The sequence below is a fragment of the Maylandia zebra genome, linkage group LG15, assembly GCF_041146795.1.
Source record: "Maylandia zebra isolate NMK-2024a linkage group LG15, Mzebra_GT3a, whole genome shotgun sequence".
Taxonomy (NCBI): Eukaryota; Metazoa; Chordata; class Actinopteri; order Cichliformes; family Cichlidae; genus Maylandia; species Maylandia zebra.
The window spans coordinates 23,055,855-23,070,304 of record NC_135181.1 but is presented as its reverse complement, the minus strand read 5'-3'; the positions used below and the strand labels follow the sequence as shown (position 1 = coordinate 23,070,304).

General features: G+C 43.3%; 1 protein-coding gene across 1 annotated transcript; it reads right to left on the bottom strand.

The window, feature by feature from the left end:
* Window positions 1-733: 733 nt before the first annotated feature.
* Window positions 734-11,647, bottom strand: LOC101476010 (cytochrome P450 2K4). The gene is made up of 9 exons (XM_004568423.5): window positions 11,391-11,647; window positions 11,134-11,296; window positions 10,876-11,025; window positions 10,650-10,807; window positions 2,636-2,815; window positions 2,304-2,445; window positions 2,020-2,204; window positions 1,447-1,588; window positions 734-1,369 (listed from the first exon to the last, which is right to left on the bottom strand). The coding sequence occupies exons 1-9, from the start codon at window positions 11,583-11,585 to the stop codon at window positions 1,185-1,187; spliced, it is 1,500 nt and encodes a 499-aa protein (XP_004568480.2). The 5' UTR covers window positions 11,586-11,647; the 3' UTR covers window positions 734-1,184.
* Between the last annotated feature and the right edge of the window lie 2,803 nt (window positions 11,648-14,450).

The window sequence follows — 14,450 nt, the reverse complement described above, 5'->3', positions numbered from 1 at the left end:
GTCTGTCTGTTGGAGCCTATCCCAGCTGTCATAGGGCGAGATGCAGGGCATGCCATGGACAGGTCGCCAGTCTGACGCAGGGCTAACACACAGAGACAGACAACCATTCACACTCACATTCACTCCTGCATTCACACCTATGGACAATTTAGATTGATCAATTAACCTATCCTCTTCTTGTATCATCGGTTATGAATGTGTGTGAATGTTAGATACAAGGTACTTATGCATGTATAAATGGGGCAATGAGGCAAATTGCATGAAGTGCTTTAAGTGTTCAGGTAGAGTAAGTGCTGTATGAGAACTAGCATTTATTAAAAATCTTAGATGAGTTTAAATCTCAGTAACGTTGACTTCAAAGTCAAGGTCAGAGGTCAAGCTTTCTGAAATTCTTGTGAATGTAATTACTCGGAAACAAGGTGATACAGGATTTTGAAATTGATACCAAAGGTGTATATGAGGAGGCTGGGAAGGTAGCACTGGTAATTGCCAGTATTTTTAGGATCATTGTTTCATATTTCTCACTGTGTATCATTGTTATTCAAAGTGTCTTGCTCCGCCTCCTGACATACTACAAATTCTACAATGTCAGAAACCTTTAAATACATTTATAACAGTAGCACAAGTGAAACTCACATTGCTTGGAACAAGTCACTTCTCTGACCACAATGGAGTCACCATGTTCAATTAACACATGTATGCAATGTACAAGAAAATCCACCTGAGAACTTGGTTGAAGTTAAAGATATATTTGGTTGTTGGTTGATACAGAAATACTTTAACAGTGGCAAACCACACCTTTTATGTACTGACCTGCACACTTTGTTAGTTACATTTTGCTTTATTTCAGCTGCATTCTACATTTATCTCTGCTTTAACCAGCTCCTAAAGATGAAGATTATAATTGATTATCATTAGTTCACAGATCAATTTGTCTTTCCACTCACTCATCGATTCGTTTTCTTGTGTTTAAGTGTACATTTTTATTCAAGCTAATTGACATGAATCAAAAATATCCTTACAAAGCTCCTCGTGGTGCTGCAGGTTTCTTTCGGAGTCTCAAACTGATTTTGCTTGCTTAAAGAAGAATCAAAGAAACACCACCCCTTCTACCTATTTCATTAGAAGCTTGTTTTATATAAAATATTTCTTGTTTAGAATTAATTACATCAGCCCACTGTGTCTCACAAGGGGACAGCACACAGTTTAACATTTGAAGGGTTAAGGATGAGACTATCAGATGGTGATAGAAGCAGTTCATCCTCTGAAACTCCAGGTGGAAAAGTAATTCGGAAGTGCTGCAGAAGGGTGGTGAAGAAGATGAAGACTTCCGTTCTGGCCAGATTTGCTCCGGGACAAACCCTGCGACCTGAAATAGAAAACAAAAAAATACACTACATTTTATCTGATAGTAATCTGGGTCATGACAAGAAGTTGATTACAAACCTGCAGAAAAAACCATGAAGGCATCACGCTGGATAAACTTTCCATCTTTGTCCAGGAAGTGTTCCGGATAAAAAGTGTACGGTTTCTCCCATTTACTCTCATCAGACAGAACAGAAAACAGGAAAGGATACACAGCTGTCCCCTGTTGAATACACAAACCAAACTTTTTTCCTCCCTTTTTTAATATGTATTCACAGGATATTACACAAAAATCAAATATTATTTTTTAGCTGTGACTTCAAAACAAAATTTCATCTGGGACAAAATGAGTTTTTGAAAACCTACTTGATTCATTTAATCTAGCTTAAAAAAAATCAAGCTGATGAACATTTTTCACACTGTTGTATTCTATAAATATTGATCACAGAATATTTCCTCCTTGATGCTGGAACATGCTGCCTACTGCAAATTCCATGAAATGTTGATCTTCAATTTGATAATCAAACACTGAGAGAAAGAATCATTCAACTCTCTTTTTCCACATCTGTGACGATGTTTTAGTAATCAAAATATGATTATTTTTTAAGCTTCAATATATAATAAACACATCATTTGTTTTCTGATATATTTTACCTTCTTAATGAAGTGACCTCTAAAGGTAATGTCCTGTGAAGTTCTGTGAGGAAGCCCCAGGGCAGCAACAGCTGTTAGCCTCTGTGTCTCATGGATGACAGCATTGGTGAAAGGCAGCTCTGTCCTGTCTTTAAACTGAACCTGACGATTTCCCACTACACTACTTAGCTCCTCCCGGACCTTCTCTGGAAGATGAAAGGGCTCGAAGGATGTAATAAATCTGACTTCAGTGTAACATAAATTTTTGTTGTTTGCAAGCACTTTGAACATTTACAGGTTCTTACCCTGTATCTTTGGATACTTGGCCATAAGAAAAAGTCCCCATGTGACTGTGCGTGCTGATGTTTCAGTGCCAGCAACAAATAAATTCATTATTGTTATCAAGAGGTTTTCATTGTGGAAATGACTGGTGGTAATTCCAGATTTCTGCGTATAAAACCAGAAGTTATTCAACAGCTGAAGCTTTTGATTATGACACAGATTCACATTGCTGTGTTAAACAGATTTCTATTCACCAGTTGGGCAGAAGCACCACCAGGTTAGGATAACGTGTTCACATTATTGCCATTGCTCTTTAAAAAACAATATCAGCATTGTATAAATTTTTGTTCCTCACCTCCAAATTGTCTTGGTGAATCAGAAAGGCATCCACAAATCCTCTGCACATCTTTGGATCGAGAGTTTCTTTCAAATGACTCACCAATTTCCTCTGTTGTTCCCTATTGGCTGCAAATGCTTTTTTGAATTCATTTGGGTAAGAGAACCATTTGCCAATCCACGGGACCATGTTATAAAGCTGTAAAAACCCAAATGCATCTGTGTTAGTATTTAAAAGGGCAAGCAAATGTTTGTTCATTTCATAAGAAGAAAAACTAATGTGTCTGAAAGTAGTTTAAAGGATTATGGTTTGTTATGATTTTATTTTTAAAATCAGAAATGTCAAGTAAGGGGGGGACCGTGCCACCCTCCAGTGTAATTTAAGTTTACTGGTTAGTTCTGAGGTTATTCTTATTACATCATGAGGTATTCTTATGAACACTTTAGTTTCTTGTCTATTGGGTTTCTGTTGTGTCAAAGGCTACGTTCACACTGCGGGTCTTAATGCTCAATTTCAATTCTTTGATCAAATACAATTTTTTTTTGTCTGGTTGTTCATACTACAAATAAAATGTGAAAGCAAACGCGCTCTAGTGTGAACGGTTCACTGCCCTCAAAGTGCCCGCATGCGCAAAAGAGACGTCACACACAACGTGCTCTGTCAGAGCGTTCTCACTCCCGAGGCGTAACATGTCGACGTTTTGTCACGTCCCGCGGCGTTCCTGAGGAACGCGAAAGGAGACCTTCAGCGTTCTTATGGTACGCGGTGGGTTATGGCTGGAATCCAGTGCAATGACGCTCCCGCGGTAATAGACGTTCCAGCCCTGTATTCCAGCCCTAAACCTAACCTTATCCCTAGCCCTAACCATAACCTTATTCCAGACCGTAACCAGGACTTTAATGATGTTAAATAGCGTGTTTCTAAGCGATTTGAAGAAAAAGAGCGAACATGTGTAGGTTCAGTCCAGACGGTTCTCATATTTCCTCTTTTTCCGAGGTCGTCATTTAGGAACGTGGTGGGTAGCCGAAAACGTAATATGGTGACGATTTGTCACCTAGCGTAAAATGTTACGCTTTGGGAGTGAGAACGGGTTGGCTCTGTTTATGGCAGTAAAATGGCGGCTACAAAGCTAGTAGGTGTTGTTCCAGTAGTCTATCAATTTCTGCACAGTCGCAACCAACAGAATTTTGACAAATAATTAGAGAAAGAAGGACACTGAGGAAAAAAAGAGTGCCCGTGCTTTAACATTGGCCTCGTTTGGAGCAGTGGCTGCTACCTCCACTCAGAGGTTTATCTTCTCCGGCGCTGATAATTGGCGTCTTGTGTCAGTGACATAAAAGACGGATTAAATGTGACATGACCATTCAAAGAGCAGTCACTTTCTAAAACATCAGATATGTATCGGATTCAGTACCACATACGAAAGTGACCTAGGTTGCATTTGAAAATACTGAATTTCTGCTGTTCAAACTGTCATACCATGATCGGATATGGGTCGCATAGGGTCAAAAAAGTCGGATTTGATGTGCTTTCGTCTGCAGTGTGAACGTAGCCTTAGTCCTCTGTGTGTTGGTGATATGTGTGTTGCTGTGTGTCCTTGTGTCTCCCCTTTTTGTTTACATTGTCATTGGTCTCCACAGTGTTTGGAAGGTTACTTTTAAAATGTATTCCACTACAGATTACAGAATACATGCCCGAAAATGTATTTTGTAACATATTCTGTTACATTAGTCAATGAGAGTAACATATTCTGAATACTTTGGATTACTTAATATATTATCATGCTGTTTACAACTACCGTACATGAATGTACTATTGCTGTGTGATTTATTACTATTACTGAAGGCTACTCGCCGTACCAATACCAACTAGATTTTTAAATCTTAATATAAAATGACTAACAGTAGGGTGGACATTAGGTAAGGCTGCACTTTTTGCAGCGATCTCATATATAAGAATATTCCTCACGTATATAAAACAGGTCTATGGCTCCGAACCGTAGTAAAGGGACCTCTGGCTAATACGTCGGGTTCCGTGTTGGGCTCGTAGCCGAAAACTAGCTTTACTTTGTTGTCTGGGTCAACTTTGCTAGCAAGAGACAGAGAGAAGCATTGAAAGGCTGCTCCAAAAGGAACTTATTGTTTCGGAAAAAAACACGAACACAGTCGAGTCTAAATAGCTTACTTACAACTGGGCTCGTCAGGCATTCTTGTTAGCTGCAGTGGTTATTATTATATTTACATGCTTCCAGCTCCCGTTTCTGGTCGGCGACAACTCGTATTTTCGACTCTCCAAGAAACGATTTTTGGAATATCAACAAATTAAATCCATAGTAAAAAAGAAATTTAATCCCAGTGAAGCTGAATTACAAACACCACCAAGTGTTGTGGAATTTTTTAACCTAAAAGCCCCCAAATTATTGTTTTAAATATACAGAACACTTTCTAAAATAGATGAATCAATATCCCTTCCTATTGCAAAATGGGAAGCAGATTTATCGATCAACTTAGACCAAAACCTTTGGTCTCAGATATGCTTAAAAACCTTTCAATGGATCAGAAATCCCAGTTTGCAATTAATACAATACAAAATAATACATAGAGTGCACTATACTGGTCATAGGATGTTCAAGATGGCCTATACACCTTCCAACAACTGCTCACACTGTCTAGCAAATACACCGGACAATTACATCCACGCTCTTTGGTTCTGTCCACCAGTTCAGAAGTTTTGGCGTGAGAAATGTGAAGACTTATCAAAGTGTCTGAAATGTAACATTCCAGCCTCCCCTTTAGTATGCTTGCTGGGCAACTTGGATGAGGTCACTGCAGAAATAAACACAGCCCACGTTGTTTTTACGGCCCTATGCATTGCCAAGAAAATGGTCCTCATTAACTGGAAAAATAAAAATAATCTTAATTCTAACCAATATAGAAACCATCTAATAGATCACATTAGTCTTGATACAGCCTCTGCGATCACATTTGATCAATCCCTTTGGGCTCCTTTGATCAGCTTCATCACCTAGTGGGGGTGGGGGGTCATGGTTTGGTCCTGCCTTCACTATTGTGGTTGATATGGGGGTAGGGACGGCCTTAGGGCGTCTGGGGAGTCCCTAGGGACGTTTTCCCTGGAGGGCCTAACCCGGGGGACGTGGCCATGAACTGGTTAGGGGCTCTGGTGGCTCTTAGATGGTGTTTTCCTTGTGGCTGCGTACAGCGGAGATGGGGGAGGGTGTGTGCTGGCCGACGTTGGTTACTGGCCTGGTAGCCTGGCTGCCCCTGGGTGGGTCCGGGACGGGCGTGGAGGCTTGGGGGTCTGGGGGTGCTCCGCCCCCGGTCTGGGGTGCTGGCTGGGCCTTGGGGGCTTGGGTCCTGGCTGTTGTGTCGCCGGAGCTGTGGGCAGGTGGGTGCAGGGGGGCTCAGCCCCAGTGCAGGGGATCTCTGATGCATCGGCCCAACTAGGGGGCTCTCTAACTGGTGGGGAGGCTGTTATATCTTTGCAGGTGGTCTCCTCACTACAGGAGCTCACTCTGCAGGTGGGGGAGAGATATAGGAGAGGTAGAGAAGGAACTCAACCTGGGTGTCTATTGTCTTGTGTAGTTTGGGAGATGATTGGATGATGGGGTGGGTGCAGTTTTCTCTGGGGTGGAGTCGGGTGGGCTACCCCGGACTCTGTGCTGCTGCTGCGGGCCCCGGTCCGGATGGGTCTGGGCCCCCTTGCCCTGGTGGGTTCCAGAGTGTGGGGGTGCCTACTGGGGTCAGCGGGGGAGCTGGCCCCAGGGAGGGGCCGCTTGCCCCTCCCTTTCTTCCCTCCCCATCCTCAGCTGCCTCCCTATTCCCACTCTACCACACACACCCACACACGCAGGGCTTGGGGTGTAGGGGAGGCACTCCCCCTCTGTCCCCTTCTGGCCGCCTGTGCCTCAATTTTATTCTGCAACCTAGACATCCACATTACTCACACTCTCACATAACACATACATATAGGGCCTTGGGGGTGGGCACCTTTTACAGCATCCATGGTCGGTGTATTCCAACCCACCTCTGGCGCTGGTGCCCTACCCACAATTTTAAATGCATATAGACACTGAGGGTTTTCGGAAGGAGCTCTCTGATAGGAAGCAGGAACATGCTCTCCTGTGTTTTAAATGCACTTTAGAACAGCACACAGCAACACTACATATGAGCGGGTGTAGGGAGGTTTGAGGTCTTCACTCACCCCGGTTCTGTTAGCCGTCAGGGCTGAGGGGCTGGGAGGAGGTGCTGGCCGTCAGATTGGGGTCTGGGATGCAGGGCCTCCCTGCTACTGCAGATAAGGAGGTGGTCCGCTTGCCTCCACCCCAGAGAAGTGTTACATCTCCTGGGTCTAGGTGCGGCTTGCCCCTCTGGGGGCGGGGGTACCTGGACCTGGGATATAGAGTATGTTTGGGGAGTGTGACTGTCTGTGCAGTGTCTATTTGTGTCTGTCTACACGTTGGGTGAGTGCCGAGTATTTGGTTGTGTATATGGGGGTGGGAAGGCACGTTTGTGTCCGCGTGCGCCTGTTCGTCTGTGTCTATATGTCAGGTTGGGTCTTAGACTCAACCTCTCTGGGTACATCTATGGCCCTCGAAAGTATGGAGGCCTATCTCCCCTCACCACACTCCCTGCCGGTGGCTGATGCCCTCAGACGTTGGTGTTTTGGTGGTTCTTGTCGACTGGGGCTGGGCGCTCATGTATGTACCGGCTCACTCCTGGTGGCCGATTGGCGGGGCCTGGCACCTGTGGGCCCCTTCCGGGGGGTGGGGTACCCTCAGGCCTCAGGCCTCTGGGCCTGAAGCTCGGTCCTCTCTGGCACAGCTGGCTGCCGGCAGAGCCCGCGGGCACGCCACTGCAACCCCCTCTGGCTTCTGCTCCATAGCTCCTGGGTGACCTCTCGTTTGGGGCTCTACTCAGCTCTTCCTAGGAGGGTGGCACGGTTCAAGGTTCAAGGTTCTTTATTTGTCACATGCATAGTTGTACAAGTATAACACACAGTGAAATGTAGCCTGACACGCTCCTCGACATGTGCAAAAATTGGGGGGGGGGGGGGGGGGGGGGGGGGTAGAGGAAGAACATTATATATATATATACATACATATAGTATATACACTGGGTGAATGTGCAGTAGTATCAGCAAGCAGGTGAATTCTGTACATTAATATGAATAGACATCTGACTATTTTACAGGATAGACAATATAAACATATTTAAAATTAAAGGAATTGAAATGTACATTGTGCCTTGGTTTAGAGTGTCTGGAAGAGAGTCCTGTCTCAGTCAATTATAGATGATGTGAGAGGGCGGGTGTGTGTGTTTAGGGCACGGATGGCTTGGGGATAGAAGCTCCTCTTGAGTCTCTCTGTCCTTGCCCGGAAGATGCGGAACCTTCTACCAGATTGCACAAGTTGGAACAGTTTGTTGCCAGGATGGGATGGGTCCTTCAGTATCTGCGCTGCTCTAGTCCAGCATCTCCTGGTGTAGGTGTCCTGAAGCGGGGGGAGAACAATCCTGCAGCAGCGTTTTGCTGTACGGATCACTCTCTGGAGAGCTTTTTGGTCCTTCACACAGCTGTTCCCAAACCACGATGTCATGTTCTGTGTGAGGATGCTCTCCACAGCGCCTGTATAGAAAATCCTGAGGATCTTTGGAGAGACCCTGAACTTCCACAGTTGTCGTAGGTGATACAGGCGCTGCCTAGCCTTTTTGGTCTGGACCTGAATGTGGGCAGCCCATGTCAGGTCTGAGGAGATGTGGACACCAAGATACTTGAAGGACTGCAACCTCTCCACTGGAGCTCCATTGATGATGATGGGCTTGTAGTCTCTGTGCTGACCCCTTCTGAAGTCCACCACCAGCTCCTTGGTCTTGCTGACGTTCAGCTGGAGGTGGTTGTCCTGGCACCACGATGCCAGATTCTTCACTTCATCCATGTAGGCCGCCTCATCGTTGTTGGAGATGGCACCCAACACCACTGTGTCGTCAGCAAATTTCACAATGGTGTTGGAGCCATGGGTGGCCACACAGTCTGAAGTGTAGAGGGAGTAGAGCAGTGGCGAGAGGACACATCCCTGAGGTGCTCCTGTGTTGATGGTGATGCTGTTGGAGAAGCACCTGCCCACCCTCACCACCTGAGTTCTGCCAGTGAGGAAGTCCAACACCCATGCACACAGATGGCTGTTAAGTCCCAGATCCCTCAGCTTTGTGAACAGTCTGCAGGGCACTATTGTGTTCCCCCCCTTTGGTGGTCCTCTTCGGGTCCTCATACTCTGGGGCCTCTGGATGTCTGGGGCCTGGATCTCCTCCATACCTGCTTCATGCCCTGGGGGACGGGGCTATGGCTCCCCACACTCCCTAGCAGATCATTACATGGAGAAACCTTTGGAATGCAAGCATGCTGATCCACACAGGTATGCACACAGGTGTACACACGGGTATTCACAGACGCGGACTACACCTTTCTTGGCTGCTGCCTCAAAGCACATTGTGCGCTGTCTATCTTGTGTGCTGCACAATAGCGTTTAATATTTAGTATCTACTGTTATCTACTGCTAGCTAGTTTATTGTGATGGTGTTGTATTTATTATGTTGCTAATTTTTTGTTTGTTTTCTCTTCTGTTTTTTTTCTCCATACAGGTGATCCAGGTGTTTTGTTTGTTTTTCTTTCTTTCTTCCCCCCTTTCTCACCGTGTCTTCTCCCCTCTGTTTTTCTTTCTCTCCCTCTCTTTCTTTCATTCTTTCTCCCTGTCCTATCCCCCAGTCATGTCTATCCCGTTTGTAGCAACCGAAAATCAAATCAAATAAATACATAATTATAATAAAGGTCAATCAAATGGACCAATATGGCAAGGCCATGATGATCCACTTGGTAAAATAAATCCGCTTGGCATCTTTCTTGGTCTTACGACAACAATTCTGATGGCTAAAGATCCAAACGGGACAAAAAATAAATAAATAAATAGAAAATAATAATGTGTTAGTCTGTTGCTAAAAGTTGTTTCTTCTGTTCATACCGATTTGCGAGTGGTAATTTGCTGTTTGTGGTAGAATTTGTTTAGCATACTTGAAGGATGATTGAAAAAATCTATTATCTTGTTGTTTATATCTATTAATCACAAATTCATGGTTGAAAACAGAACGAGAAATTCATTTGTTGTTTTACGTGTGGTTAAAATAATTTCATGCACAATGAGAGATATATTCAAAGCATGCTTGTAATGTATTACTGTGGTAATGTGAAAGAGATGTGAAAAGAGATAAAGAACTAAAGCTATAGCTGTGATACAAGAGTAGAAACGGAGCTGGCTGTGTGCAATAATGTTAATATTGTTGTGCAGGCTAGGTTTTTTTCTTGTTCGTGTGGAAGAAACTAAGATTTTGGATCACAATGGATTCTCTCCGGAGGGAGATGGCGAGCCTGAGCCCGGACTGAACTTTACAGAGGAATTTACTCTTCTTCCTCGACGGAGACTCCCAAGTGGTAACACACAAACCACAAACAAAAGAGAAAAAGAACTAGACTAAGAATTTTTGACATGACGAATGACCGAAGACAAAAAGACAATTGAACATTGAGCTCAAAGGGACTATTTTTTTTTTTTTCTTGTTTTGCCGGCTTATTCTTATTATTGTTATTATTACCATTACTACTGTCAATGTGGAATTTGTGTCTTGTTTATTTCATTTTGTGTAAAATAATAACCGTTGCTGCTCAGATTCCTGTCTCCAGCCATTTCATTCCATATTTGCCTCGCTTTCTATTGTAGCCCTGCCGAACCTAGCAACTGGTCCGTAGTTTGGCTGTCCTAAACTATTTAAAATGAGTCAGTGGTTGCACTTGGAAAAGGTAAAGCCCCTGGAGGAAGTGATCATTAAAAAGAAAGCAAAGTTAAATGAACAGTAGCAAATATTTGAAAGCATATCACTACACAGACATAAGCAAAGCACTGCCCCTTAGTTATAAAAGTCAGTTAGAATTTACAAACAAAATCTTTAAAAACTTTAAAATATACCTGGACAGATGGGGCACTCAAAAGTGTGGTGTTTCTACATGTACGATGTACCAAAGATGTAAACTCCAGGTCATTGTAATCAAATCTGTTGCCATAGATCAAGGAGCAGGAAATATTGGCAGTTGCATTGTTTAATGATTGCTTGACATCAAATTCTCCTGCAAAGAAAATTACAAAAAGTTCATTTGTATCAAAAAGTTGCAGTTTCTGTCAGTTCACTGTTTACCTTTGAACTGTTTAAAAGCTTCCATAAGGTAATGACACTCCTCAATGATTTTGTCCTCAAATTCTTTCTTTCCCATTCCAAAGTCCTTCAGGTTGATCATTGAAAAGCGCCTCATCTCTTTCCATGTGTCATCATTAGCCCACACAATACCTGATTTGACAGAAACAACTTTCAGTAATATAGATAAAGGTTATACATAGTTGCTAATTATGACTCACACTCAAATGTGTTTGCAAAAGTCTTGTCTTAATTACGCACCATGTCCTTGAAAATGCTCATCAATAATTGGTGTCAGATCCCTTTCTCCAAACACTTCAGCATAGTCAACAAGTGCCTCCTTTACTGCGTTGTATCCTACCAGGACCACCACTTTTTTGGTCCCCAGATAGATGGTGAAAATAGATCCAAATTGTTTGGATAGCTAAAAACAACAAAAAATGTTCATATATCTTTGTTTAAAATACATTAAAATGATCAGATACATTGAAAGAAAATTCCTCCAATGACTTCCTCACCTCCAGTAACGTGACATGTGTTTTCTTCAGGTACAGCTGCGGGAAGTTCCCAAAAATGGGATATGGTGTGGGTCCTGGAGGCTCCTTTCCATCCTTTTGGGTTATGTTAGAGAAAAGGCAGTGGATCAATAGAAGGACTGTCAGACACAAAACAATTGAATAAATCCCCTGGAGAAAAACATATAGTATATCCATGGCTTAAGCTCAGTGACTTCTGTTGGTTATTCCAAATGACAGACAGGATGACTGTGTCATGGTCAAGGTTCAAGGTTCAAGGTTCTTTATTTGTCACATGCATAGTTATACAAGTATAACACACAGTGAAATGTAGCCTGACACGCTCCTCGACATGTGCAAAAATTGGGGGGGGTGTAGAGGAAGAACATTATATATATCTACATATAGTATATACACTGGGTGAATGTGCAGTAGTAGCAGCAAGCAGGTGAATTCTGTACATTAATATGAATAGACATCTGACTATTTTATGGTCCGGGTGAGTGCTGGGCCTTCCCACAGGGCCGGCATTTCCACCCCTAGGCAGAGCCGCCACAGCATGCTGACAGGCTGCACCTGAGCATAATTGGAATTGCCGGCTTCTTAAGACCAGCACTCAGACTCACACCTCGCCAGATCGTAGGCAAACCTTTGTCAGTCAGGGCTTTCACAGTTTCTCCACTCTCAGAGGACCTCTGGACGTTGTCAAGCCGCTGCCGTCACCTGTTAGGATTTCAGCGCTGGTCTGTTTACAGTTTCTCCGTGCCTGCCTGCCTCCCTGCCCAGCGCTCAGAATAATCATCTCCCCTCACCCAGATTTCCCAGTGTCGGGTTCTCCATTCAATCCACAACAGCCCCGTGGCTTCACCACGGACACTTCCAGTGCTCCTTCTAGTTTTGTTTCATAGAAATGCCAAGTCGGCCATGTGTGTTTCAAAGTAAAGGATTGTGAATTTCTGAGTTAGAACTGTGTGACTCCAAGCGGAGTATTATGAATCATAGTGTGCCTCTAAGCTAAAGTTATATCTAAATTCATGCTCCAGAGTAGAGTTTCTAGCGTGTGTTAAGTTTATTTAGGTTGCCGCTAGCACTCAGTTTCTCATGAGTGTTTTTAAGTTATTCCTTGTTTACGTTGAGCAATTCTAAGTTATGGTGAGCACTTTGAGCACCTCTCACCGTCGTTCGCTGTTTACATTAATTGCACCACTGTAAATAAAGCTTTGTCACCCTCAGTCCCAGCACCTCCGAGTGTTGTCTGCTTTAGAGTCCGTTTTCCTACTGGCCTCAGGCCGTGACAGACTGAGTGTTTTAGTGAAGTCCAGATAACCTCGTACATATTTGTTTTGTACTTTGGTCTGTAACAACAGATAAGTAATCAGGAAAGGACCAAAACATGGGATGCAATAGCCAAGTTAACTTTTGTTTAGTGTGAGTAAAAATTACCCAATTTAAAGTTAAATATTCTTAAAAGAATTCTCAAGTATTTTTTGAATATGAGTCAAGATGGCACTGGTGTTTGTGGCCTGCCATTTACCTGTCTTTCCTGTCCTGTTTGTTGTTATTTTGATAACGTTGACTTTCTTTCAAGATGCATTTTCGTTGATGGTTTATGATTGCCAAACATATATATCTGTCCATCCATAATACAGTGTATATGCTGTATGTAATCAGTTATGGCCAAAAACTTAGCTTTAATTACCAATTCATTCATCTGCATTCATTTCACCGATCAATCCGAGTGAACATTTGTCCTAAATTAAAACTGTAGAGTCTTAACCTTACAATATGAAGTGGTTTGAGGCTAGATTAGTTGATGGTAAGTGGTGCTATATCAATAAAACTGAACAGAGCTATTAAAACAAAACACATGGATGACCAGAGCCCCCCCAGCACAAGGCTGACAGGACTTTTCCCCCATATGATAAAGAAACAGAATAAAACATAAATAGATTAAGACGGATTACAATACCAAACTTAAAGATAAAAGTGCATTTACTGGACTTGTTTTGTCAGCGCTTGCTTTACAGACAAGAGAGGACAATGAAGTACAATTAGAAGTGCTTGTCCTGATAAAGACTTTTGAAATGTAAACAGCAGCTACAGTGGGGCAAAAAAGTATTTAGTCAGCCACCGATTGTGCAAGTTCCCCCACCTAAAATGATGACAGAGGTCAGTAATTTGCACCAGAGGTACACTTCAACTGTGAGAGACAGAATGTGAAAAAAAAAAAATCCATGAATCCACATGGTAGGATTTGTAAAGAATTTATTCGTAAATCAGGGTGGAAAATAAGTATTTGGTCAATAACAAAAATACAACTCAATACTTTGTAACATAACCTTTGTTGGCAATAACAGAGGTCAAACGTTTACTATAGGTCTTTACCAGGTTTGCACACACAGTAGCTGGTATTTTGGCCCATTCCTCCATGCAGATCTTCTCGAGAGCAGTGATGTTTTGGGGCTGTCGCCGAGCAACACGGACTTTCAACTCCCACCACAGATTTTCTATGGGGTTGAGGTCTGGAGACTGGCTAGGCCACTCCAGGACTTTCAAATGCTTCTTACGGAGCCACTCCTTTGTTGCCCAGGCGGTGTGTTTTGGATCATTGTCATGTTGGAAGACCCAGCCTCGTTTCATCTTCAAAGTTCTCACTGATGGAAGGAGGTTTTGGCTCAAAATCTCACGATACATGGCCCCATTCATTCTGTCCTTAACACGGATCAGTCGTCCTGTCCCCTTGGCAGAAAAACAGCCCCATAGCATGATGTTTCCACCCCCATGCTTCACAGTAGGTATGGTGTTCTTGGGATGCAACTCAGTATTCTTCTTCCTCCAAACACGACGAGTTGAGTTTATACCAAAAAGTTCTACTTTGGTTTCATCTGACCACATGACATTCTCCCAATCCTCTGCTGTATCATCCATGTGCTCTCTGGCAAACTTCAGACGGGCCTGGACATGCACTGGCTTCAGCAGCGGAATACGTCTGGCACTGCGGGATTTGATTCCCTGCCGTTGTAGTGTGTTACTGATGGTGACCTTTGTTACTTTGGTCCCAGC

What these genes read in the sequence shown, in the direction of transcription:
- LOC101476010 (XM_004568423.5), bottom strand. Translation starts at nt 11,585, where the DNA reads ATGGATATACTATATGTTTTTCTCCAGGGGATTTATTCAATTGTTTTG. An exon ending in CACATGTCACGTTACTGGAG is followed by an intron (nt 11,297 to 11,390) that starts GTGAGGAAGTCA and finishes TGTTGTTTTTAG; the next exon opens with CTATCCAAACAATTTGGATC. An exon ending in CAAGTATCCAAAGATACAGG is followed by an intron (nt 2,205 to 2,303) that starts GTAAGAACCTGT and finishes TTCATCTTCCAG; the next exon opens with AGAAGGTCCGGGAGGAGCTA.